Raw genomic sequence first — 27639 nt, 5'->3', positions numbered from 1 at the left:
TAAGCTACACAATACCAGAGTCAATATTTAAATTTATTGGGGTCAATCGACTTATTTAATATTATTATTTCTTAAAATATATGTATATATTGTTATAAGTAGTACAATTTTTTTTACACTAAAAGACTTGAACCCTAAACACTTTTCACATAGAGGAGCAACCGGATACCAATGGACCACAAGGTCTTTGGTGTGAATGCTATAAATTGATCGACTATAAATAAAATAATTCTGCCTATAGATTTAATTATTGAAAAATAAGAAAAATTTCCATCCATCTTCTAAGTGACATGCACACAAGTAAAGGACATGACGGAATCACCTCATCTGGAACTCTTCAATTTCGATGTCATTCACTAGAATTTTCAGTTGTACATCGTATCGTAGCAACTTATTGCATATTGTTATTATATATTTTTATTTAGTATTTAATTTTTATATATTTAAATAATTTTAAAATTCTTCAACAAACGCAATTATATATGAAAAATGTATAAAATGAGTATGATAAAAATTGATATAAGTATCTTAACTATTCAATAATTTAAATATGACCACAAATATTATAACAAAATTTTTTAAAGAGATATAAACTTATAGAACATAGTGAATTCCTTTGACTTTGATAGTTGTATTAAGAGTTCTTATTCTTTCATGCTCTTTGAGAATTAAAGAGAATTTGTCTCATCTCTCCGATAATTTTCAAATATAATTACAAATACTAAAATATTAAAAAACACATTTGAAAAATGAATGGGGGGAAATTATAGAACTATAGTAAATTTCATTAACTTTAATAGTTTGATTTGTTCGTTGATCATTTAAAATGTAAAAAGTTAAATCATTTTAGTACAAAAATAATTAAAAAAATTGAAGATTTAAACAAATAAGACTATATTTAAGTATGTATTATATCCGAGCTTTAATTTTTTTTTTAATATAAAATATTCAAGTCATTATGAGTTTTATTGAAATATTTTATATAATCAAATTTCAGTATCAAACAAATCATATTTTGTTTAGTAATAAGCCATGCTATATATATATATATATATATATATATATATATATATATATGGGTGAGAATAATAATGTCAATACATAATTGAAATTTGTGAGAATAGAAAAAAGTATTATATAAAAAGTAAATATTGTTTTTAATTGCTCAATATAATCATAATTCAATATATTTTGATGAGTTAATTTTAAATTTATATATATATATATATATACACACACATATATAGATAATAAAAAAACAAATACAAGGTGATGCACAGAGATTTGCTTTGTATGAGCGTGTTATTCCGGCAGTGGTGATCAATCTCCGTTTATTTCATTTCCTTTCTGGTTCAGTGGTGCGTAGCGGTGTTGTGGCGGCTCCATAATGACATCCGATGATAAAGGAGGCGTAGAGGATAACGAGATGACGTCCAAGTTGAACTTTCAAGCTGTATCGTCGTCGTCAACGGTATCAGATGCAATGCCTTCACATGAAGGCGACTTGGAGGCGGGCAAGCCTGATGTTGCCAACGCAAACCAGAGCGGAGGCGCTGCTGATGGCTTCTCTGATCCTTTTGATATTGCCAACACCAAAAAAGCGTCCGTCCAGGCGCTCAAACGGTGGAGGGTAAGGACTGATCTGTGAAACTTTGATGGTGATTATCACGTGGGAGTGGTTTAGTATTAGGCATTCTTTGTTTGATCACTATCTTGATTGTTTAATGTGTTTGGTTGTTATATCTGTCTATTTAATAATGGAAACATTGTTATTTTGGTTGTTAGATTTTAATTTCTTAGGTTTTACAGTGTTGGTAATAGGAATTTCTTTTGGATGAACCAAAAGAGCCATTTCGATGCAACCCTGGAAATCCGTTGGCGATAAAGCTAGAGAAACTAGCAATTCCATGAGTGTATATGTAATATGTCTATCTTGCATTATCCATGACATGCCTGAGTTACTCTTGTTGGACTGTTTTTGTCTAAAACACTAATAAAAAACAAATGTCTATTGCTCTTGGTGACATTTCTATGGTTGTCAGTGTTCATGTGATGGGAGATTCATACTGATATTCTCCTTTTCTTCTGGGTTGTCTATTACAAATATGATGCCTGCTGCATATGCTATTTTCCATTCTCCCATTGGAAGTCATATGGTGAGCCATCTGATATTCTCAATTGTAATCCATGATATGAGACTATTGAACTGTACTTTTCCAGCTGTCTATTTAGAATCAACTGGTGAGGTTTGAAGTACTCAGTTGATTGACTAAACATCGGACATGGCTCTTATATAACATGAGGACTAAGTGGAAGAAGATGCATTTAAAATCATCAAATTGTGGGGTTTAGGGCATAGCTTGGTATTAAGCTACACCTTTTCTCAGCAATATGCTTGGGTTGGAATCCCACCTCCCCCAACCCTTATCATATGTACAAAAAAAACGCATCAAACTATTGGAGATGGTAATTAATTCATCCAATTTTGGGAGTTCTGTTGGAATTTCCATCTCTTGATGAACTAAACTAATCTTCTACTTCATTTTTTTCGGGAGGAAGGTGCTAACTAGTGAAGATTTTTCCCTTATATTATGTTCTCCTCTTTGTTAGAGCTTGTATATAAATGACAGAATTCCGTTTTCTGCATCAATCTCCATTTGTCAAATTTGGTTTTATTGTTTTCTACCGATTTCTTAAGCTTTCTTGATATTTCATCAAACAGTTGTGCACACCTTTGCATAAGGACTGTGCTTAAAGTTGGAGTTTCAGATGTCCTTTTATAGTTTTGCTCTTCTGAGCTTTCCTTTTATCTTTCTGACTTAGTCTTAAAATTGACAGCAAGCTGCACTTGTTCTCAACGCTTCACGTCGATTTCGCTATACTCTGGACTTGAAAAAGGCAGAACAGAAAGATCAGAGAAGAAGAATGATTAGAGCACATGCCCAAGTCGTAAGGGTAATGTTAAATTCCATTCTTCAGTGCTGTTTAGTCGCTATAGCAAATAACTTCTAATATTGATCAGTTTGTCTTATAGGCCGCATTGCTTTTCAAACTGGCTGGGCAAAGGGCAATTGGTATGTATTATGCAAACATCCCGTGTCTAAAAGCCTACAGTGAAATGTAATGAATTTGTTCAATCTTGGAATTAATCTTATGCTTCAAGTCTGTTGAATAATGGTTATTGGAGTATAAACAAAAAATTATATAGTAACATCTCTGTTGGATTTGGATTTGTGGACAAGTTTTAAAAGGGAGAAAATGGTGAGAAGCATTTTGGTGAAGTATTCACCAGAGAACAGAGAAGAGCACTTGGGCAGTTGTTCTGCCTGCCTTATTATATTCACTGTCTTCCTTTTTCAATTTTTATTTTTATTTGTATCTTCTCTACTGGGGTGGCAGTGGGTATCAAATTGGCATAGTGGAGATATTTCTTCTGCAAAAGTGCTCTTTTTGATTTACTTGATCTGCATGCTTTCATGTTCACTATATAGGTAAACTCATGACCTGCGTCCAATTGTTGTTATGATTCCAAGATATGCTTCAGAGTTTAGTTATTGGGTAGGGTGGTGTTATTTGCATATAAGAGAAGGTTCATGCCGTTCATTTGTCTCTGATGTGAGCAGTGTACTTTCAGAAGGGCTAATAGTGTTGCCTAAGCACTAATATGGCATGAAACTGATGCTTTTGATTGCCTCCAGTGAAAAAAGAAATAAGCAGTGAAGAAAGAGGAATGTTGTGGAAAAGATTCTTACCCTTGAAATCTTGTAGATAATCTTTCTTAGTTCTGTTGCTCTCAGGGATTCTTTTATTGCCAATAATCCAGTATGAATATGCCAATCTTGTCAATGTTTTGGCTGCTTTTGGTACAACTGATGCACAGCATTTCTAATTGTTTCAAGTGATAACATATTTGAAATGATATTGGTTATGTATCAGTTATCAGTCGTGTAATTGCCTCCATGCTTCTGTGTATCGGTTTGTGTTGCTTGGCTATATAGAATTATCTTATCAATATATGTTTGGTTTGTTAGTGTTGGGGGCCTCAGTTACTCCTCCAGTTCTGAGTGGTGATTACGGAATCAGTCTTGAGCAATTAGTTTCAATTACAAGGAATCAAGATTCTTCTGCCCTGCAACAAAATGGAGGGGCAAGTCAAATTCAATTCTATTTCCTTTTACATTAGGGCCCATCTATTTACCTTTAGACTTACTAATAGCATTCTTCACTTTCTTCAGGCCAAAGGCTTATCAGGAAAGTTAAAAACAAATCTGAATACAGGAATCATTGGGGATGAGGATGAATTGTCAAAGCGTAGGAATACTTTTGGATCAAACACATATCCTACCAAAAAGGGCCGCAGTTTTTTGGTATAATTTTAGTTCACGTGTTTTTATTGATGATATTATTATAAGGAAGCTTAGATATAACAACTAATATTCTGTTTCTTATAACTTTCCTGCAGAGGTTCCTTTGGGAGGCTTGGCAAGATTTGACCCTCATCATCTTAATAATAGCTGCCGTGGCATCTCTGGGACTTGGAATAAAAACAGAAGTATGTGTACCTCTCTTATTGTTTACTTTAGAGAATCTACTCCAGTGAAGTTGTATAAGGATTGCTGACTCATGCATTTTGTCTTAAGTTTGTTTTAAGTTCCCAAATAATTCCTTGCTGTTAATAATATAGAACGGATCACAGGCATAGTCTAGTTAAACATGTATAATAGATAAAATCTATTTGTGCTTTTCAAAAATTTGAAGGCATTGTACTGAGGAGGGAGTTTCTGCAAGATATGCAGATTTTGTTTTGATGGACCTACAAGTTGTTTGTTACTTTTTGTAGTATTGCTTCCTATTACTGTATCTCTCTATTAAATTTCTTTTACCCTTTTTTTTTGTCGTTTAAAGTATTGTACTTTTGATCTTTGCAGGGTCTTTCAACAGGGTGGTATGATGGTGGTAGCATCTTCTTTGCTGTTTTTCTTGTTATTTTTGTAACAGGTAAACAACTGATGTTACCTTTTCATTTATAGAACGAGAAAACATGCACATCATCCATTTTATATATGACAACTTTAGTGATTTTTCTAAGATTCCAACTGTAGTTGCTTCTCTTGAGAGTGTTGACTATAATTTTGGAATCATTAAGAAAATCATGAAAGCTCAAAGAGGAGTGAGCTTTTGGTTTTATGTCTAGTCATTCTCAGATGTAATCTAAATCCATCTAGGTGTTAATTAGTTTTCATATTTATCCTATTATTGTTGACTTCACATTCCTGGCTGATTGGTTTCTTCTTTGTTATGTCCTCTGTGCTTTGTATTCCACATGAGGATCATATAGTATATATTTTCTTTACTTTTTTTTTTGAAAGTAATATTTTCTTTACTAATAGGCTCACTCTGTGTATATTTTATTTAGCAACAAGTGACTACCGGCAGTCTCTTCAATTTCAAAACTTAAACGAGGAAAAGCGAAATATTCAAGTGGAGGTAATTTGAAGTCAAGGAAGGATTTTTATTATTATTTTTTTTTTTTTGCAATTATTTTCTTTTTCTATTTGTTTTCTGTTATTTCAATTAATCAATACGATTATTTCATTGTTAAACATGCATGCACATAAATGATCTGAAGGTTATTAGAGGTGGCAGGCCAGAAAAGATGTCAATATATGAAATAGTTGTTGGTGATATTATACCTCTCAAGATAGGTGATCAGGTGAGCATGATCATTTCTGTTCACTTCCTTGGCGTTATCATTTTCAAAGATGGATTTGATTCATTGGGTCTTCTTCAATTCCAGGTTCCGGCTGATGGAATCTTAATAAGTGGTCATTCTTTGGCCATTGATGAATCCAGCATGACCGGTGAAAGCAAGATTGTAAGCTGGTTCTTACTTATCTTTTAGGACTATTGACCAATTGATTATAATTTTCAATTTTCATATACAAGATATTGGTTTTTGTAGATGCAAAAAGATTCAAAGTCACCTTTCTTGATGGCTGGTTGCAAGGTAGCTGATGGTGCTGGAACAATGCTGGTAAGATATTCATCTTCAGTATTTTGCCAATTCTAGATGTTTTGTAGGTTGTAGGGATTTAAAACTTTTGGCATACTGTTCAAGCATATAACTTTTTAATGTTTTGGTTTCTAATTCAAATCACTTGTTTAACAATTTATTTTGAGAAGGTGCCTGAGCTTTTAATAATATACGGGTGACTTCTTTTCCATCTCATTCCATGTTTTATGGATGATAACCATTTTATTTTCTCTTGTTAGTTAATTGAAATGATACAACTGTTAATGTCGTTTGGGCTTGTAGCTTGTGAAACTTGTGTATCATGTTAAATTAAAGAGCATTCATAATTTTATATTGGAAAAAAGGCTAGTTTTTACTAATTTCTCATTATAATTTACCCAAATTTTATGTTTTTAGGTAACTGGTGTTGGAATTAATACTGAATGGGGATTGCTGATGGCAAGTATATCAGAGGATACTGGTGAAGAGACCCCATTGCAGGTTAACTATTGCTGCTAACAATTATCCAGGATTTATACATAAAAATGTTTAAACTTATTGTAGTTTCTGATTGTATATGGCAGGTGCGGTTGAATGGTGTTGCAACTTTTATTGGCATAGTGGGCCTTGTGGTGGCACTCACTGTGCTAATTGTTCTTTTGGTTAGGTAAATTCTCTACCATATGGCATATTTCTTTCACCATTCTCACGCTGTTTTATGAGATGTAGTTATTCAAATTTTCTACAGATTTTTCACCGGGACTACTAAAAATCCTGATGGAAGTGCTGAGTATGTTAGGGGAAAGACTAGTGTTACTGAAACAATTAATGGTGTGATACACATCATAACTGCTGCAGTAAGTTCTATCTGTAAATTTAACCTAATTTTCACTGTTTCTTTTACTCACAAGTCTGACATATTAAGTTCTCTCTAGGTTACCATTGTAGTTGTTGCAGTCCCAGAAGGTCTTCCCTTGGCTGTTACTTTGACGTTAGTATTGCATAACTATCACCTAAACCCAACTGCTTAACAAAAAATTGCTTTCTGCCTAGCTTTAATCTTTCTTGAACTTGTGACAGCTTAGCATATTCGATGAAGAAAATGATGGCTGACAAGGCCTTGGTATATACTGTTTCTTTCTATTTCCTTAATCTGTTTGACTGCTGTATATTTAATTTTGGCATATGATTGTTTACAGAAAAAGTCATTTTCAGGTGCGCAGACTTTCAGCTTGTGAAACTATGGGTTCTGCTACAACTATCTGTAGCGATAAAACTGGCACATTAACCCTGAATCAGGTAATTGTTTGCAGTCCGTGTTCTTTTTCTCTTCAAACAGAAATTGTCAACTACATTTTCTGCTGTTCATTTAGGTTGAGTAAATCATCAGTGTTGCATATTATGAGGGTGCTATCACACTGCAGATGACAGTAGTTAATGCCTATGTTGGGAAAAAGATGATAGATCCACCCGAAGATGGCTCCCAAGTACACCCAGTTGTTTGTCCTTTACTAGATGAGAGCTTAGTGCTGAACACAGCGGGCAGTGTTTTTACTTCTAAGGTACTTCTTTGTTATGTCTCAACTCTATTTCCATCCTCTCTGTACTCTTCACACATGTGCCTTGTGGGCACTGATTTTTTTGGGGTGACGAGAGAAACCCGCAACTACTATTTGAGGGCGTGCACTGGGTAAACCCCACCTTGTGACCCTAGCCGGCAAAGGACCACAAGGAGATAAACTAGCTTACGTTGTCCATAGCTGACTGGCTCAAACCAAGAAGGCTGGGGTTCGAACTCGTGACCTTGTGGTGACAAGTTTGTATCCTTAGCCAACTTGGCTGGGGTTACCCCCTGAGGGCACTGAGGGGTGGTGGTGCTTTCTTAGCTTGTTTCTATAAGTCTGTTGCAGTTCTAATAAGATAGCCCTCTTAAAATGTTATTCAGTAATAGTTGTCATGAATGTTTTGCTTGCAAAATCAACACCAGAATATATAGGATGCCGTCTTTGTATTAAGAAGAGACAGCAGATAAATAATCTCATTTTTCTTCATTGTTCATTTACCTTTATTTTCCTTGGAGTTTTACAGTGACTCAGATACCGTTAGGAGCTAGAAACTTACTTGAAAGGTTTCATCGTTACGTACACCTTTGTATGCAATATTATCTGTTTCTCCCTGAGGGCACTGAGGGGTGGTGGTGCTTTCTTAGCTTGTTTCTATAAGTCTGTTGCAGTTCTAATAAGATAGCCCTCTTAAAATGTTATTCAGTAATAGTTGTCATGAATGTTTTGCTTGCAAAATCAACACCAGAATATATAGGATGCCGTTTTTGTATTAAGAAGAGACAGCAGATAAATAATCTCATTTTTCTTCATTGTTCATTTACCTTTATTTTCCTTGGAGTTTTACAGTGACTCAGATACCGTTAGGAGCTAGAAACTTACTTGAAAGGTTTCATCGTTACATACACCTTTGTATGCAATATTATCTGTTTCTCTTTGATATATTGTTCTAATGCCATCTCTCCTTTGTCTTATGTGTCCACCTTAATAGGATGGCAGTGGAATAGGGGTTTCTGGATCTCCTACGGAAAAGGCCATTCTGACTTGGGGTGTTAAGGTATTAGTTTTTTATATTATTGAGTCTATATTCTTGCTTATTAATGGTTACTTATTTTTGTTATTTAACTTCCAGTTGGGGATGAAGTTCGATGTTGTTAGATCAGATTCTGTAGTCCTTCAAATTTCTCCTTTTAACTCTACAAAAAAACGAGGAGGTGTTGCAGTGAGAGGACAGGTAATTGACTTTTCCTGGATTTCAATTCTCCTAGATCATGTACTACTATACTATACTATACTAGAATTTGTATTGGTTTTGTGTTTGAATCCTCTGATCATTTCTCACCTTCGACTTCGTTAGCAGAGTAACTCTCAGGTCCATGCACATTGGAAGGGAGCAGCAGAAATCATTTTAGCATCATGTACAGCGTACTATGACTCAAATGGCTGCTTGCAGCCCATTGAGAATGAGAAGGTCTGTATTTATTGCAAAATGAACTGGATCTAATAGATACTACTTTAGGATGATTTTCAGATATTTGAGTTTCAAAACATTATTACAAGTAGTGAAAATGAGGATTTTTAGTCTCTCACCAAGTATATGTACGTACTCTTTTTAGTAATTGCATTTGTTGTTTCAGGATTTTTTCAAGGGAGCTATTGAAGATATGGCGGCAAGAAGTTTGAGGTGTGTTGCAATTGCCTACAGAAGTTGCGATACTGACAAAGTTCCAACTGATGAAGAGCAGCTGTCAGAATGGCAAATGCCTGAAGATGATCTTATTTTGCTTGCCATTGTTGGCATAAAGGTATTCATTGCTGGTTATGTTTTGTCTGCTTTTGACCTTTCTTCTCCATTGTGTGTGTTAGGTGGTAGGTATAACTTTGAATATCTGTGTGCAATCAACCAGAGTAATACGTAAACATCACATGGTGTGCTTCTTCGCTCAACATTTCATATTATAGGGTAATAACTTTCTATTTCCTTGCACAGGATCCTTGTCGCCCTGGTGTCAAAGATGCAGTGAGACTCTGCACTAATGCTGGTGTTAAGGTATCGCACCCCCCCCCCCCCCACCCCACCTTTTTTTTTTGTTGTTTTTTTTTTTTTTAACGGGAAGGAAGCTCTATCAACATCCATCATGAGAAGTAAGAGTGTTAGCGAATAGAACTTTCGGTAAACTATCCGTGTTTGTGTTCGGTAAGCGCTGGTCTATGTTCATTTATTAAGGTAAATGAACATAAATGGTAGCAAGTGGTTATCAATCTTGGCAGTAAATCTGCATGTTTTGCCATAAGAAAGTTCCAGTGGCAGGATAATCTAGACTGCAATTCAGCAGTAGCAGTGCTATGTTATGATTTTGTTTGCATTACTAAGTAATGATGACACTTTACATGTGTAAACTCTTAGGTGCGCATGGTTACTGGAGATAATATTCAAACTGCTAAAGCAATAGCTTTGGAATGTGGAATTTTATCTTCCGATGCAGATATTACAGGGGATGATATAATTGATGGGAAGACATTCCGTGAGTTGCCTGAAAAGGAGAGAGAAGAAGTTGCTAAAAGGATTTCGGTTAGTTATCAAATTCATATTTTTGTTTAATCATTGACCACATGTTCGAGGCATTAGTGTCTGTCTTCACCTTAATATAACGCTACTAAGTTTTTAGGTTATGGGAAGGTCATCCCCTAGCGACAAGCTCTTACTTGTGCAAACACTACGTAAACAAGGAGATGTTGTTGCTGTAACGGGAGATGGGACCAATGATGCCCCTGCACTACATGAGGTTAATTTCCTTTTTGTTCTTACACACTCTCCCTCTCTTTATGGAATGGGGGGTTGGGTCATGACTCAATATGCTGTTTAATCATGGTTTTCTTAGACTCTTTTGGGTATTTTTCTGTGTTTATTTTTACTTGCTACTTTAATTGCTTGGGTGCTATTTTCCCCTTGATTCCATTTATTTCATGGTATTACACTAAATCTAATTTCAATCCAAAATTTTATACGCCCTGTGTAGGTTTGATATCTTTTTTACTTTGGAATGTATAGGCTGATATAGGTCTTGCAATGGGCATTCAAGGGACAGAAGTTGCAAAAGAGAGTTCAGACATCATTATTCTTGATGATAATTTTGCTTCAGTAGTAAAGGTTGGTAAATAACTTTGAAGAAAAGCTCGATTCCTGGATGTCCACTCATCGGATCCTGGACTTTTTTGTCTGAATGTAGGTTGTACGTTGGGGCCGTTCTGTTTATGCAAATATTCAGAAATTTATCCAGTTCCAGCTGACAGTAAACGTTGCAGCTCTTGTTATTAATGTTGTAGCAGCAATTTCTTCTGGTGACGTTCCTTTGAATACAGTCCAGGTCTTTCTCTTCTTCTTCTTCCTCTTTTATCATCAGTCTCTTTTTCAAGTGTTTCAGTCTTCTTCTTCTTTTATCATTCTGGCATCTGGATGAAAGTAATTTGACATCTTCTTGTATTTCTTCTTCTTTTCAGCTTCTATGGGTGAACCTTATCATGGATACTCTAGGAGCATTGGCACTGGCTACAGAACCTCCAACTGACCATCTGATGCATAGACCTCCTGTTGGTCGAAGGCAAGGATTCATCTTTTATGTTTAGTTTTGATGGATATATTCGGAACAGGTTCAGGGCAAACCGACTTAAGGTAGCATATCAAATCGACTTGGCCTAGCCCCTTAGTCGGCCCCGAAATACCAAAGTCGGCCTCTGAGGCCGACCTCAGCAGTCGCGGCCTCAGAGATGGGGTGCCAGTGGACTAGGTCCCGTAACTGCCCGCCCAATTCGCGTGGGGCGGTTACAGGGGCAACTCTACTCTAGTATATAATGGGTCATTCATCGTCTTAGTGGATCATCTTGACCTTGTCTTATCATTACACAACTTGTAATCCTCTTGCAAACGTCCTTAATACAAGGATTATTGTGTTCCGAGGCAATATATTTTCTTTACGTATTTTCCTTGTCGTCTTCATATTATCCTTTCATTATCGGTATTAGTTAATTCGGGCCTCCCTGATTAATTATTTCCATCAAGTTTTGCTTATGAATGAGTTGTGTGAGACTGATGATAGTGCTTCCTGACATGCTTTCTTTTCAGAGAGCCTCTTGTAACCAATATCATGTGGAGGAACCTGACTGTTCAGGTCAGTAGCCTTGACCTTTTCTATTTCTTTTCTTTCAAAGAATGTTGGAAAGAAATTTCAGTGACATTTGTGTTTGGCAGGCTGTGTATCAAGTTGCTGTTCTCCTTGTTCTCAACTTTTGTGGGAAGAGCATTCTCAACTTAGAGCAGGATAAAACAGAACATGCTAATATGGTGAAGAATACCTTGGTGTTCAATGCTTTTGTTCTGTGCCAAGTAAGTTCCTAACCCAACACCAAAGGAAATCAATTTTATCCCCAGATTATACTTCTTTGAGAACCATCATTAGAAAATAATATTATCTTTTGTTTAATTTTAGTGCAGTGAGTAGCCTCAACTGCTGAACTTAATTAATTGTTGAATTTCAGATATTTAATGAGTTCAATGCTCGAAAGCCTGATCAAATGGATGTCTTTGAAGGGGTGATGAAAAACCATCTCTTTGTTGGGATTGTGGCAACTACTTTCATACTCCAGGTGTGAGGTGGTTTATATCAGGTTCCTGTGTGGACAGTGTTTTTTGTATGACTGTTCGGTCACTAATCATTCGGTATGCATAAATGCACTAAAAAGTGTTCGGAAATGCACCATTAGGTGTGGTGTGGTGTGGTGTATTGATGCATTTTATTGTGATGCATTTTTACATACCTAATGATGAATTCGCACCGACCTCACGGAAAGCAGTGTTCGCATTTGAACCAGTATATATATATATATATATATATATATATATATATATATATATATATATATATATATATATATATATATAATTCCCTTTGATTATTGTAATTAACATCTTGTTTGTTCACCTATTTGCAACAGATTGTTATTATTGAATTCCTGGGAAAGTTCACTTCAACCGTCAGACTCGATTTCAAACAATGGTTGATTTCACTCGGAGTTGGTATTGTCAGGTAAGTACTAATATTCCTTTCAAATATTCTGTCGGACCAGGGTGTAGGAGATCTTTTGGGTTGAGGATTCAACCTTTTGGGTGTCAGGACATGGTAAGTACTAAGTACTAATATATTGGATGGAGCACTAAGTAGCATTTGAATTTTCTATAGTCCAAAATCTGTGTATCAAACTAGATATTCAACGTTTTAAACTATGTGGTTAAACCTTTCAAGAAACCAACCAATCATGCTAATCTAAAATCTAAGCTAAAAGAGTTATATCATTATATCTTTCTATTCATGGTAATATGCAATTTTACTTTTTCCCATTATAATTTTTTTTTTTTTTGTTTTTCAATTTTTACTATTCTGGCAGCTGGCCTCTTGCCATCCTGGGGAAATTGATCCCAGTTCCCAAGACCCCACTGGCAAATGCCTTCCTCAAACCTTATCGGCGATGCATTTCATCTCGTGGTGCTCAATAAATGGCGTCAATTATAATGTTGCTGTCCAAGCCCAACACGCATATTTTCTTTAATATGTGGTCGTGATGCTCCTTTAGCTAATTTACGTTTTTATTTGTTTTCGAAAATCAAATAATAAACAAAATTTGCATCGTTAAGTTCATACCTTAGAATGGCATTGCTAAGCAACGTTTCTGTTTTTGCAAAGAAATGTAAATGGAATGTTATCGCTTTTTAATGGGTAAAATTATTTCAAAAGGATAATACTTAGGGCTGGTTGGATGTAAAAAAAATTTGATAGGAAATAATTTTTTAAAATTTGAGGAAAAAAAAATTATATTATGGAAAAAGTTATTGAATGGAGGAAGTGGTATTTTGTTTTTTCATGGAATTTCAGAACAAAAAATGAACTAATATGATTATTTTGTCCTTACTTTTTATTATTATTATTATTATTATTATTATTATTATTATTATTATTATTATTATTGTGTAGGGACATATATGTCTTTATATTCATTATTTCTTACAATTTCAAATGTAACTAAACAATAAAATCAATATTCTTAGTAATTTTTTTTTTTTACCAACTAAGCAATGAAATCAATCTTTTTCACAGTAATTACTTTTGCATAGAATTTTAATTTCATTTCTCCTCGAGTGTTTTCTGCAAACCAAACCAAACGGACCCTAAATGCATACAAAAAGTTTCCATACAAATTCGTACAATTGCAAATTCGTGGTTTTAACTTTGTATAAAGATAAAGTTCTCCACTCTAGAATATATATATACTACATTACATTCCGCAACATTAGCGGTTTGTTCAATCTTGATCCTCTTCCACAACTTACAAAGAAAAAGGAAAAGATCGCAGTAGTGGGAAATTCTACATTGTCTTGTACTTAGAAGTGCTTAAACAAAAGTAGTATGAGAATCAATCATAGGGCTTTTTCCGGACAGGTTTTCAGTTTTCCATCAACCCTAGCAGAAACATGAATACGCGAAGTGGTTCTTTTTGGAGACATAGTGGGAAATGTGATCGGTTAAAGAAGCCGATGAAGCAGTGATGTCAGCTGGAACAAGAATCTGAGTCTTCCCAGAAGCAATTCTCTTACCAGCTACATTTGCATAGAATAAGCCTGAGATGGCCGGAACGAATACATCACTCTCCGAGCAAATGTAGAAGTCAATAACCTTCTCCAACTCAGATGCATCAGCGTCAAGAAACTTTGCCTTCTTATCAATAGGCATTATACTTTCCTGCAATGTTTTCAAAGCAGATGAGATGATATATCTAGAAGAGAGCCTGCAAATAGAGAGTGGCAAATTCCACGATAAATCTTGCATTCTGCACATAATGGGGGTGTTTGGTAAATAGGTTAGCTGATTGGGTTAGTGGATTTGACTAGTTGATAGCATTAGCTGATTGTAGAAAGATGTTTGGTAAATTAACTGTTAGCTGATCACATGCAAAATGACTTTCTCAAAGAGTTGTATGAAAAAGCTACTTTGAGAAGTTTTTTTGAATTTTAGCATTTTGAAGCAATAAACTGTTACAAAAAGCTAATTAATCAAACACTTATATTGAATGTTTAACCAAGTCAAACATCTAATAGTAGTCAAATAAGTCAAAATTGGCTGATAAGCTAACTATCTTACCAAACAGGATCAATATGTTAATGGTAGACACATAATATGTTAACGGTGCAGACACATAATTTTTGGACCAAGATCCACAATGCAAAGTGGACACTGGCCCATGGTATAACAATTGTAGAGAGTGAGCTACTATTTGACAATAGAGAGACTAACCTTGGTGTAAGTTTTTGGAAAGAGCTCCTTCAGTGAATCGAGGCTGCTATCCCACCGGGTTTGAGTCAAATATATAGTAGTCCCGCTGTTAAAACCAAGTTTTCTCAAGAATTGAGCTATCTCCTGTGGACTATAGCAGCTCTTCGATCTAGGAGAGCCATTTCCCTGGCAACTTTTTTTCCCCAGAATGTCTACCCTCAGGTCCACTGCAACGAACTGGCCACTCGACTTCCGGCTCAATGTTCTTAAACGCTCGACCATTAAATCAACTACATCACTAACTTCCGGTTGAAGTTCCAGGGTTCCAAACATGCCCAGACATGCAATTGAGTCGATGTTTTTCTTTTCTGAACTCTTTTTCATATTCACCGAAGGAAAGTAAGTTGCCAGTCTTAGGTTCCCCTTTTCTCTGAATACTGGCTCAATAGTATCTGCAATATCCTCTTCACTGACCCGACTTGGAACCTTCACCACGGCAAGGTCTTTCGCAGATAACCTAGCGGGTGGAGAGGTAGCAACTTTCACCACTCCATCCAAGCTTTTCACAAAGTTTTCAACATTGTAGATATCTCCAAAGTTCCTGAAAAATGAGAAAGTAAGCATGACCTAAGATTTTGTCGCATAATTTTAGTATCTTCCTTCTCTTAGCGATTATGAAGCATAATGATTATTATTCAATGTCCAACCTTGATGAATACCTACTTTTACCTTTAAAGACTACTTTAGATAAATACCTAAACCGATGAAAATCACTTTTTGGCGTTTTGCTAAACATAACGTGAAGTAGTACATCCTAAAGAACTAGGGGCTAGGCACCAACCTCTTATCACCGGGATTGCTTCCCCTAATATCAGGGAGTACAAGAGTTGCTCGTAGATATCTTGCAACTACTACTGCATCAGCAATCTGAAGAAGAAAATCACCGGAGAAAAGTGAGATATTAGAGAATGAAGAGTGCATACAGACTTTCAGCACTAACATCTTAGGATAACCAATAATTTATGTTTTCTAACAGGATTTCCCTCAAAAACCCTTTTCCCGTTTCACACAGGGAGTCCATTAGAATTCTGGTAAACCGTAAACATAGATTTCATGATAGCATACCAATCAGGATTCCTTGCTTAAATAAGCAGACACGAGAACAGCAGCATGGTTGACTAATTCCCAACCGAAGTTGATTACAACATTATGGACTAAAGAGAGATGCAAAAGAACCTTAAATTTCAAGAAGGAAGCAGATAAAAGGAAACTATTGATATGATAAAACTGCACAAAAAGAAAACGCATATAGAATCAAGATACCTGTGAGATGTGATACTCGGGACCTTTTGTCAATGAGAAGGTAAGAAATCCTTGTGATTGGTCTTCCTCCTCTATTGGCAGGGTTGCAAATGAAAGACGATGTTAAAAATAAATCGCTAAAAATACTGGTAAATTATAGGATGAGATCCTGAATGATGTGGAAATCACAGTAACTCACCCAAAACTGGTTTACTCCAGCATGGCTTAAGGGACATACCATCACCTTTCCAAGGTCCATCTCCCCCTGGAAGTGAAAGTTCTGAGGTTTTGGTAGTGTCATGAATGCTCACCTTCATAACACAAGAAAATCAGAAACCACAAAGGAACATCACACAACTTCTGAGCAAACAAATACATCACCTGGTTGTAATATATCTAGATCCCTCTTTTTTTTTTTTTTTTGTCAGGCCATGAGGTGTCCTGAGCAGGCCTTAACTATAAGAGGCACTTTAAGCCCGTACTATACCCAGACTAATCTCTATTCGTACTGGCCCGGCCCAATTAAAGGGCAAACTGCTGGCCAAATTGGGTTTTCCATATGAGAGGGGGTTTGAACTCCCGACCTCTCTTAAGGAATGGGATGAGAGTGCATGACCACTCACGCCAACCAAGCTGATTATTTAGATCCTCAGTTTGGGTTTTGCCCACAAAAGGTCCCCGTTCTCTACACGCTGGCCCGATAGGATAGTAGAAGGGTAAATCACTGTTACTCAGTGGCCCATTAGGTTTGGTGAAAGAACTCAGGTCCGGTGCCCATAAAGAGCTCACCACATTTGGTATAACTCCCACACTGCGGCTACCAGGCTTGATCCTATATCATACCACAATCTACCACCCAAAAATAAACTAAGCTAAGCTAGTCGTGCTGGCTACAATTTGGGTTTTGCAATGACAAAAGGTGTGTAACAAACAATCTACTAGAATGATTACTGTAACTTTTAGCTAAATCTTTCCATCAAATCGTTTCAACAGCCATTCAAGTTAACATCAAGTGGATCAACTGATATACAAAGAAACGAGAAACGCTCAAATTTCAGCAACTGAAATTAAGCTGGAACACAAAGATCAAAACCCAAAGAAACAAAATGTGGGGAAATCAGAAACAGAGCTGGAGTTAACCTGGACGTGATCGAAATGATCTCTCTTGATCATGTTACCCAGCATTACGAACATGGTGACCGTCAGCACTCCCGCCACCACTTGTCTCGGATCCACCGCCATTTCTTCAGATCCAAAACTCCTCTCTCTCTCTCTCTATCTCTCAATCTCTCTCAAGATTCAATAACCAACTGACCCACTTATATAAATGCGTGCGAAATGATGAAACGGGAAGTGGGCTGAATTGGAGCCTAAAAGCCAAATAAGGGCAGGCGAGAGAAGAGAGGTATGGCAGATTACACCATTGATGACTTGCTAGGAACTTTATAGAGCTGATGCTTACAAGCAAACAAAGCTCAACTACTAGTCAGCGTATACAAAATACATGATGTATAGATATAGAGAGCGTAGATAGATAACATATACGTGTAAAGAGTGGAAGCAGAGTGATAGTAGGGACTGCGATTTCCTACCACCGACACTTCTCCGATAATGACTTGCCGCCTATTTTGTTTATGTAGTGATTAATTTAGTTGGTAATTGTCATTCCTAGGCTCCATTTAGATTCACAATTAGATTAACCATAAATGTTAGAATTGTTGATAAATTAATACTCCTTCAGTCCTATTTTGCATTTTATATACTAATACTAAATTTAATATTAAATAAAAAAATTAAATTAAAAATAACTTCAAGACAATAATAAAGGCATTCATACAATTTTGTCTTTGTTGATCCATGACCAAGATTTTTTTATTTTTTATTTTTGTACTTTTTAAAAAATCTTAGTCTCATAATTGGCATAACATGTCATATATTGTAATAAGAGCAACCCAATAAGAATTTTTAGTAATTTTTTGAACAGTTAAAAACTTGTGAGTTGGTTTTTAATAAATGTGGGAAGTGATTTTTTCTTGGATTGTTCTCCTGTAAAAACTTTGTTTTTGTATGTTTAACAAAAAAAATGCGCAAGTGTGTCTCACTGGCACCCAATCAGGCGCGTGTATTACACGCGCTCACTCTCAATTGAAGGCCATTTGACCGTTGCATGCCAACGGCAATTAAAAAAATTATTTATTATTATTTTATATATAAATATCATTTATATCTACAATTTTGTCACTTTTCATCATACTCTCAATTCAAAATTAGGTTAATCTAAGTACATTGACTTAGACATTATTTTTACCCATTAAGAATGCAAAAATTGGACAAAGAATATGAGATCAATATAGCTACTTGGATACGCCACGCCACTTGCTTAGAATATTGTGATTCCATTCAATTAATGTGTGACATGGTACACAAGTATAAACAAATTAAAATGAAATTAAGGGAAATAATGTAGGCGTAAATCAAGGCAGAAGCAACGGTTAAGTGTTGAACAAATCAGACGCAAATCCACCCACCACCTGAAAAGGGATAGACGACCACCCACCTTTTTAAATGTATTTTATTTTGTTGGTCTAAAAGACCGAAAAAAGGAGATATTACGCCAAAACTTATTTGCCAATCAACTCAAGATTCTTTCCTTTTCCTATTTCATAAGTTGCATGATTTTTGGGAAATTTGTGTGTAAAAGCGGCCTACTTACCTCCGCTTTGGATTACGATGAAATTAGAAATACAACAACTTTGTAGATAAGATTTTTTTGGTTAAAAATTTAATTAATTAAATGTAAGGTGTGAAGTGTAAACTTATATTCTCAAGCAATTATTGATTGTGACATTTCAATTTGATATATTGTAAATAAAAGTTGAATTTATATATTTAAATCAATTTTGGGTTACAATAGGTATTTAAGTCCGTGTTAATGATATTGTGGTATAGTGGTATTAAGTGATTCTTTTAAATAAGAGGTCATGTGTTTGAGTCTTAGTAAGGACTGTATTGACTTTTTGTATTACTGAAAAAAATATTTACCCTACTGGAACAAAATTTCTAAGGTGACTCTTGAACCATTGAGCTAAATTTCGTTACTTGAGTTAATTTTTTTTTACGTTTTATTCACAAAGTAATTGCAATTCAATTACAAATAACTAAGGGTGTGTTTGATTCATTGATTTAGCTATTAAGAATGAGAATCAAAGTGATTGTTTTTGTTTGGGTGACATGTTTTTATAATATGAGATTTGATTACCTCTTAATAATAAAAAGCTCATTTCATAATAAAATAAGGGTTTCAACTAGTTTGGTTGTCGTGAGTGACCGTGCAATATTGTCTCTTAAGAGAGGTCGGGAGTCCGAATCCCCTCGTATAGAAAAACCAATATAGCTAGCACTTTGTCCCTTATTTAGGCTAGCCCAGTGCGAACAGAGATTAGTCTGAGTATGATATGAGCTTAAAGGTGTCTCTTACAATTAAGGTATGCTCAAAAGGGTTTCATGGTTTCATTATTCCTCTTCATTTTGAATTAATGTTTTTAGATTTTTTTTTTTGTTCATATTAGTGTTTTTATGTCTTTATATTAGAATCAATTATCTTGATTTTTTGTTTTTATATTTTTAAACATTTATTCCCATTATATGATCATACATAAGCAAACAAGGTAATCGTTTCAATTTCACCATACCACCAAACATGCAAAATACTTTCACCAAAATCCATTATCATTACTCATTATTTGATTTTCATTCCTATTTCAATTTCTATGTACAAACCAAACAAATCCTAAATTCTTTTTTCTCAAAAACAAGTTGTGATGCTTAGTAGGTGTTAAATAATGAGCTTTTTATTTGGGGTTTACATAGTTGTATAGACTATGGTCCACACAATAACAATTGGAAACTAAATAAAAACCCGGCCCGGATTATATTATGGAAAAACAGAATCGGTTAATTTACAGAGGAACAGTTTTCTGAGAGAAGGAAGAAATGGCGTCTACTGCAGCGGTGCCGTTTTGGAGAGCAGCGGGGATGACCTACATTACATACTCCAATTTGTGCGCGAACCTGGTGAGGAACTGTCTCAAGGAGCCTTACAAGTCCGAAGCTCTGAGCCGTGAGAAGGTTCACTACTCCGTCTCTAAATGGGCCGATGGAAAGCCGCAGAAGCCCAGTAAGCACTCAATTTATTGTCTCTTGTACCGATTCACAGTCCTGATTCTCTTGTGTCGTGTTGTTTTAAGCAATGTGAATCGATTGTTTGATCGTTTGTCATTTCTTCTCCATTTTCGGCCGATGTTTTGAATTTTGTAGTTGTATAGGTTGATTTGATGCATTGGGTAATGTAATTTTGTTGTTTGGTGTGGGGAACGTCTTTTGAGTGATTCCAGGATTTGAGTTCTCCTTGAATGATAATCTGCATTTCTCTATGATCGTTAGTATTGATGTTTTTGTCATTGGTGACTTGATGAGTTTATGTAACCTGGGGAAGAGTGTAGCAAAATCAAATTCTGTGGGTTAAATGAAGCAAAGGGCTTTAAGATTTTGAATGCTTTTATTGACCGTTGGTTTGGCAGATTGACCTACATAGTGGCAGTGCTTAAAAGCGTTTTATAGGTTTTAGGGTGAAAAAATCCAAATCTTTGCATGTTGTGGCTATCCAAACCTTGTAAAGAAATATTTGTTCAATTTTATTCTTCTTTTTTTTTTTTTTTAACAGATAAATCCCATCCAATTTGAATTGGCTTACAATTTTATAAAAGATTAAAAGAGTCTAGTTGTTTTCCCACTGACAACTTTTTGTAAAAGTATCTATCAGTTTCATGCAGGTTTATGGCATAGGATATGTTATAGTGACTTTAATGTAATTTGCATGTGATATTTCAACATTATCATCAACTGTAGAGAGAATTCTCTTATGTATGGCAAACATATATGCCAATTCAAGCTGGATTTATTTATTTATTGGTGACTTGGTCTAAAATATGGTTAGAATTGCTCTAATGCTTTAAATTTTGGTATTAATTTCCAACCTTGATATTTTGGTTGTATTTGTCACAACATTAGAAGGTTGGGTTTATTTTCATATTTAAGCCCATTTTATATTATAAAGAATTCCTTTTTCTCCTTTTGATGAGTGGAATATGTGTGTATGTGTGGATTTTCTATGCATTCTGTTACTAATTAACTTCAATAATCAAATTCTGTTTTATTAATCCATGGAAAATTGGCAATGTGAGCTGCTTCATTGGCATGGGCATGATCTCATGTCTGTCTTAGTCAAAGGGAGTTGTTGAGAATTGCTTGAAGTTATCCTTTCTTGAACTGAGAAATGAATTTTATCCAAACAGCACAGTGAGAAAGTGTCTGTAACTTCATCAACCAAACATTAATTTAAAGTTCTCTAATCTGTTACATCAACTCTTCGTTTGGACTCGACATCTACATCTTCATTTTCATTCTTTTCCACTTTCCCTGTCTTTAAAGATTTTACGTTTTGGGTTTAGATATTGGATGCGGTGTTGGAGTCAACTTCTTTTTAAGTCATAGAATGGACTGTTGGATAACTGATGTTGCATGTCATTCTCGTTAAGTTTTGGAGAGTAGGAATTTGAAATTGCAGAGCATCTGACATTGACTAGGGAGACGATAGAGTGTAGGCTAAATTGTGAGGGACGTGGAATTTTGGATTATTGTACCTGTATTTATTCATGTTTCACTGTTTCAGCGAGCATTTTTGCTTCTGCATGGCCGCATTGGTTATATGCTGTTGTGCTCCCTGTCATGCACAGGCCACAGTGGTTTTCTGTTGTCTTAGACTTTGAAGTCTATTGAAAAACTTCAAATTGTCATGCACCTAATCGCTGATTTTCTTCCAATTGGTTTTGTTGACAGCTATCCGCTCAGATACTTCTGAAGAATAATGTTGATCTTGGGCTCTGATGATCTGTTGATAAATTAGCAAGTTTTGAATGTTGAGTTTTGTACTCCCAAATGTCTTCCAGAATGCTACTGTGGGCACAAAATATTGTTGGTCAATGATGTAGAAGCTGAATGATCTTCAACATGTTAGACACGTGCGATGATATTACCTTGTGGGATTTTTTTTGTTTTTTTTTTTGTTTTTAATTTTATTTTTATTTTTGGTTTGAAACGGGATTAATTATAGTTTTGTTTTGTTTCATTAATGTAACCAAACTTGATAACATTACACTGCAATAATTTATAATTACTCAGCGGTGATGTGTGATGCTTCTTTGAAGTATGCAATATGATTATTCCATGTTAAATTTGTGCTTCACTGATTCATATCAAGTTTCTATTTTTTGTTATTCTCCTTACATTTTTTTCCCATTTAATGCCCTTTAAGAGCAGCAATGCCCATTATAATTCAAAATGGGCTTCCTGGTCAAAGCATAGGAAACAACACATATTCCATTTAGCTTATGGAATGAAAATTATTGTTGAAATAATTGATAATATACACACATTTATAGGACCTTAACTATGTTAAGTTACCAACTTACCACTTGATAAAATGGTGTAAGTTGGTTGCATAATATCTCTTTGTTCTAATTATGTAATGCGGCTTACAGTTGCTTGTGCATCTATCTATATTATTTACAGGTTAATACCAGTCTCCCTAAACTTACAGTTGTCTGCTTCGTCTTTCAGCAGCTGCACTTTCTGTTACTAAAATGGTGTCATGATCTGGACTAGGTGGTTCTGTTGTCATGAACCCTTCGTCGTGAGTGAAGACTCCTGGAGATTGGGCAATGATGGTTGGTGAAAATGGTGGGCTAGTATCAGGCATCGTATTTGGGGAAACCACACTTTCATTTCCTTCTCCAGGCTTTTCAGTTACATTTGGAGAGTCCCCATACCCTTCATAAAAGACTGTAGCTAATGCACAGATTTTTTGCCAGGTGGTTGAATCATCAGACTCCAAGATCTCTTTGTTCTGATTAAGGAATCTGAAAAAGAAGATGAGAAGAGCAGATGATGCTGATGCTCCAGCTATGAGGAAAATGCCCTTGAAACTATCAAGTGGTAAGCTATCTGATGCCAGGAGAGTTCCATCTTGCTGGGAACAATCTGTCTCGTTTCTGAACCACTTATCGGTAATTCTCATCATGCTTTCACTTTCCATCACACTTAAGACTGCTCTTGAGATGTCGGGCACCAGAGGTGATCCTTTTGGGAATGCCTGCAATAAGAATTTTGTGAGAAACTTTCAAGAAAATGTAGTTACAAAGTCAAGATTCCAATAAGTGAAGGTTAGTGAGGTTACAAATCCAAATCCTGCTGTCTTGTAGGTTGGTCCGATCATGGTGTATTTCCCGCAGTACTTTGCAAGGAAGAGCCTGATGTAGGGAAGCTCGTCGACAATGGCAGCAACACCTCCATTTTGGCTTCCTTTGGTAAGGGCTTCATGGTACTGTTCTAATGTGCTGTAATTCATAAACTTTGAGCTGTCAAATTTCATCTTCTCTAAAAGGCCTCTGATAAAGGAGCCATCTTGGTATCCAACAGGTTCTCGGTTCTTTATGAGATCTTCAACATTTCTGATGGTTGGTTGAAGCTGCTGCACGGTTAACATGGACGTTAAGCTGGCTGTATAGCTTGATGTCAGCACCAGAACTACAAACACCCAGACAATGATCACAAATCTTGATAGATTGCTTATCACCTTTTCCCCTGCAACATAGTTGATTTTCACTGTCATGAGAAAACTGAGCCTTTAAGGTTAGTTTGTTTTGTTCTTCTTTTTTGTTGGGAGACTTACTGTGAGCATACACTAGAGTGGAGAAGGAGAACCAGAAGATCATTCCAACTTGCTTGTGACGAGGACCTTGAAACTCTTTGTTTACGCCATGTTCAAGTACCCAGATCACAAAGCCAATGAAGATGAAGAAAGCCCCAGTTGTCACCCAAAGTTCTGTCCTCAGAGGTCTCAAGAAAATCCAGGCACTCTTCCTCATATCTTGCTTCACTGGGACAACAGTGGTAACTCCAGATTCTGTGAATGGTAATGAGAATTCAACGTATTCAGACCTGTGTGCTAGGATGGTCACATCACCAACTACTGCATCAAAATTCTGTTGAAATCCAAGAAATTCAAGTGCAATGTGGACATGTGGTTAGCATTCATCAACAGACAACATTCAACAGACATGAAAGCAGAAGATATGAAAGCACAAGCAATAGTATTACCCCGAGATTTATCTGGTCAACAAAATCGTCATAGTCTGGAAGGTTTTGTGTGGGGAGCAAACTAAAAGGTATGTAATCAAATGGAACTGCATAAGGTAAATTCCTAATAACTTCTTCAAAAACATCTATGCAGAAACCAGTAGCAGTTATTCTGTTTGTCTGAGGATCCACCGTCACTTTAACGAATTGTTCAAGCCCTCCTTTAGATGGAACTCCAATTCTCAACTTCTTTTTCTCATTTGTTGGAATTTCCCAGCCTTTAGGAACAACGCTAGAGTCACCCGGCCAGCTGATCCCAAGACCATCCCTGTTAGCTGTGATCACAGTTCTGTCAGTAGGTTTCAGTTTCTTGGAAATCCCATACTCTTCTGTCCAGAATCCAATCCCTTTCCCTCTGCCATTCACATTCACTATCTGAAATGCAGATGGCTGCAACTCTCCATCAACAATATGGAAATCACCACTTAGCCCTCTGAGTCTAATGTTTCTGATTGATTTAATGAGTGAAGGCCCCAAATCTGAGGTCCCAATTGCATCTAAGTCTGTCAAATTCTCTCCACTGACCGGTCTCGTGAAATTTTGATGGGCAGTATCTACTCTCTCGAACGCCATAGCTAATGCTGTCATGCTGTCATATGCCCACAACCCGAAAACATCTAGTTCTGCTGTCTCCGCGTCTGGATTCTCTTGATAAAACTTCTTTCTCCATCTCCTAGTGAAGTTTTTCAGCTGAATTGATGCTTGCACATAAGGCTTTACACCTATCACTCCCTCCATATTATCAAGCGTCGTAGGGTCCATAGAATCTAAAACATTCGTGAAAGCATCTGTGATTATCCACACATATCCCTGGCTCATCATCCCAGCATCTTTCGCCTTCTGAAAAAGGCGAGAACCAATTGTTGGCAGCAAGTGCACAACAAACACCCTAGTCTGCATTGTCATTAACTTGTAGAGTTCTGTGATGATTTCATCATCTTCAGCTGAAGGCTGGAGAATACTTCTGTATGGTACAGAAACACCAACTTCCACCATGGCATCTGTCAAATGAGGAAGAACCCCACTCCCAAAATTACTATTCTCATATATAAACACCACCCCCCTCCACCCAAAAGCCTTAACAATGGCAGCAATGGCTTTAACCTGAGCGCGAGAACTCTGCGCCACTCTGATGAAGTATGAACTTTGGTTGGGTGAAAGTGCAGGACTTGTTGCTGGAGATAGTATGGGAACTTTCACTTTCTTCCCAATATCTATCACAAAATCTGCCTGTGTTGACATCTGAGGCCCCAAGATTGCTTGAACCTTATCATTTCTCAACAGGCCTATAGCTGCACAGACATTGATCAAAGTTTAGAATCTCATAATACAACCCTAGCCAAGTTGGTCAGGTTGTTAACCTAGTAACCACAAAGTTACAAGTTCAACTCTCAGTGGAACCAACCTATTGACTTTTTTGGTTTGAGTTGGTTAGTTAGGGACGACCTAGGCTAGTTTACTTCCTTGTGGTCCTTATAGCTAAGGTCCCGGGTTTATCCAGTGCAGTTGCTGTCGGCTAGGGTCTTAATGACGGGTTTATCTACTTTTGATTTGAGCTACCTAGACTTATTTACCTCATTGTGGTCATATGTTGGCTAGGGTCACAAGGCCGGGTGTATCCAGTGCAGTTGTTGTCGGCTAGGGTCATAATGCCGGGTTTATCTGCTTTTGGTTTGAGCTACCTAGACTTATTTACCTCATTATGGTCATTTGTTGGCTAGGGTCACAATGCTGGGTTTATCCAGTGCCATGGCTGCTGGCTAGGATTACAATGACAGGTTTATCTAATGTAGTGGCTGCGGGTTTGCCTCATCATCAAGAAAAAAAAAAAGCATATGAAAATTTATAAACTGACTTGTTTTGAACATATACCTGCAGATGCTGCATCAACATCATCATTATTTGAGTCTCTGAAGTGGGGGAAAATCCGGGCTCTGTGATCGCGAGTGGCATAGAAATCAGCAAGAGCTAGTGAAATACAGGTCTGCCTCATCTTCCCAGACTCGGTTTTCAAATCAAGAATCACACCAACATCTACCTTTACAGCACTGGAATTCTGGGCAGAAAGTGATGTTGTGTAAAAGGTGGTGATGATGATGATGGAAGCCTTAAGCAGAAAAGGTAGAAAGAATCTTGAAATCTTCATTTTAGCTTTCTAATAAAGAATCATAGGCTGTTGTATGGGTTTTGAACTTTTGATTGTTGGGTTATATGGGTTTTGATTGGTGGGTAAGGAATCAACTGTAAGGAGGCTGGACAGTGACAGTGTTCGTTGTCTCAGTCTCCAGACGTAAGCGCGTGGATAGAATACGTCAATAGTCAACATCAAGATTATTGATAGAATCCCACGTCAAAGAACATAAAGTTCTACTATATAAACTCTCAAAATTCTACTCCCTGAGGTAACAAATCATGATTGGTTATTTTCATCATACGGGTTCGTTGAAAAGTGTGTAACATCAAAAGCATATGAGAGGAAGTACAAGGTGAGAGTTTAAAATGGGAGTACACTAAATATTGATGTAAATATTTTTATTAGAATTCACTTAAAAAAATTAACTCAATAAAACCCGTCACATCAGAGAATAAGATTTGAAAGTACATGTAATAATAAAACTCTTTTATTTTATCCATAAGACGAAATTTCTTCGCCACACACCTTACCTTCCAAAGACGAAATTTATTTGTGGGTAAAACTCTTACATGTAGCTATCAAGATTTAATTATGTATTCTTACCCATAATTTATTACCTTGTAAGTCAACTGAGCTGCCTTGCTTGCCCATGCGGGCAGTTAAATTTTATTTTATTTTAATATTTGCTTGCCTTACGTGCATTATGACTCCAACTTAGAATGAAAGTGACAAATTTAAGCTGCTATATTTATAACAATACGATTAGCTAATATAATACAATTTGGAGGAAGAATAATGGTTGAAAAAAATAGCTTACATGTAGCTATCAAGATTTAATTATGTATTCTTACCCATAATTTATTACCTTGTAAGTCAACTGAGCTGCCTTGCTTGCCCATGCGGGCAGTTAAATTTTATTTTATTTTAATATTTGCTTGCCTTACGTGCATTATGACTCCAACTTAGAATGAAAGTGACAAATTTAAGCTGCTATATTTATAACAATACGATTAGCTAATATAATACAATTTGGAGGAAGAATAATGGTTG

At 36.1% G+C, this 27639-nt stretch overlaps 3 protein-coding genes across 5 annotated transcripts; 1 reads left to right on the top strand and 2 right to left on the bottom strand.

Annotated features, from left to right (window-relative positions):
• Positions 1-1279: 1279 nt before the first annotated feature.
• On the top strand, positions 1280-13352 carry LOC109190670 (calcium-transporting ATPase 9, plasma membrane-type-like). Of its 2 annotated transcripts, none has more exons than XM_019341218.1 (33): positions 1280-1630; positions 2839-2955; positions 3035-3074; positions 4032-4147; positions 4236-4367; positions 4463-4552; positions 4929-4998; positions 5417-5487; positions 5630-5713; positions 5798-5875; positions 5963-6034; positions 6431-6514; positions 6598-6680; positions 6762-6870; positions 6949-7004; positions 7094-7136; positions 7229-7312; positions 7438-7575; positions 8567-8632; positions 8708-8809; positions 8936-9046; positions 9213-9380; positions 9566-9625; positions 9983-10147; positions 10245-10361; positions 10628-10726; positions 10806-10943; positions 11077-11177; positions 11699-11744; positions 11825-11959; positions 12112-12219; positions 12568-12659; positions 13018-13352. In XM_019341218.1, exons 1-33 carry the CDS (start codon positions 1388-1390, stop codon positions 13124-13126), a joined length of 3327 nt encoding a protein of 1108 aa, XP_019196763.1. In that variant the 5' UTR covers positions 1280-1387; the 3' UTR covers positions 13127-13352. The 2 variants fall into 2 exon arrangements, with proteins under 2 accessions (XP_019196763.1, XP_019196762.1); XM_019341217.1 differs by having other exon boundaries at positions 8933-9046.
• A 456-nt stretch (positions 13353-13808) lies between these two features.
• LOC109190671 lies at positions 13809-17752 on the bottom strand. Of its 2 annotated transcripts, XM_019341221.1 has the most exons (7): positions 17549-17752; positions 17340-17516; positions 16399-16510; positions 16221-16291; positions 15739-15824; positions 14919-15498; positions 13809-14366 (listed from the first exon to the last, which is right to left on the bottom strand). In XM_019341221.1, the coding sequence occupies exons 2-7, from the start codon at positions 17439-17441 to the stop codon at positions 14088-14090; spliced, it is 1230 nt and encodes a 409-aa protein (XP_019196766.1). In that variant the 5' UTR covers positions 17442-17516; positions 17549-17752; the 3' UTR covers positions 13809-14087. The 2 variants fall into 2 exon arrangements, with proteins under 2 accessions (XP_019196766.1, XP_019196765.1); XM_019341220.1 differs by having other exon boundaries at positions 17340-17752.
• A 4584-nt stretch (positions 17753-22336) lies between these two features.
• Positions 22337-26778, bottom strand: LOC109190782 (glutamate receptor 2.1-like). The gene is made up of 5 exons (XM_019341378.1): positions 26328-26778; positions 24417-25747; positions 23989-24301; positions 23494-23900; positions 22337-23409 (listed from the first exon to the last, which is right to left on the bottom strand). Exons 1-5 carry the CDS (start codon positions 26599-26601, stop codon positions 22852-22854), a joined length of 2883 nt encoding a protein of 960 aa, XP_019196923.1. The 5' UTR covers positions 26602-26778; the 3' UTR covers positions 22337-22851.
• Between the last annotated feature and the right edge of the window lie 861 nt (positions 26779-27639).

This window comes from Ipomoea nil, unplaced genomic scaffold (genome assembly GCF_001879475.1).
Source record: "Ipomoea nil cultivar Tokyo-kokei standard unplaced genomic scaffold, Asagao_1.1 scaffold1576, whole genome shotgun sequence".
Classification (NCBI taxonomy): domain Eukaryota; kingdom Viridiplantae; phylum Streptophyta; class Magnoliopsida; order Solanales; family Convolvulaceae; genus Ipomoea; species Ipomoea nil.
The sequence above is the reverse complement of the archived record's forward strand: the minus strand, read 5'-3'. Positions and strand labels throughout refer to the sequence as shown.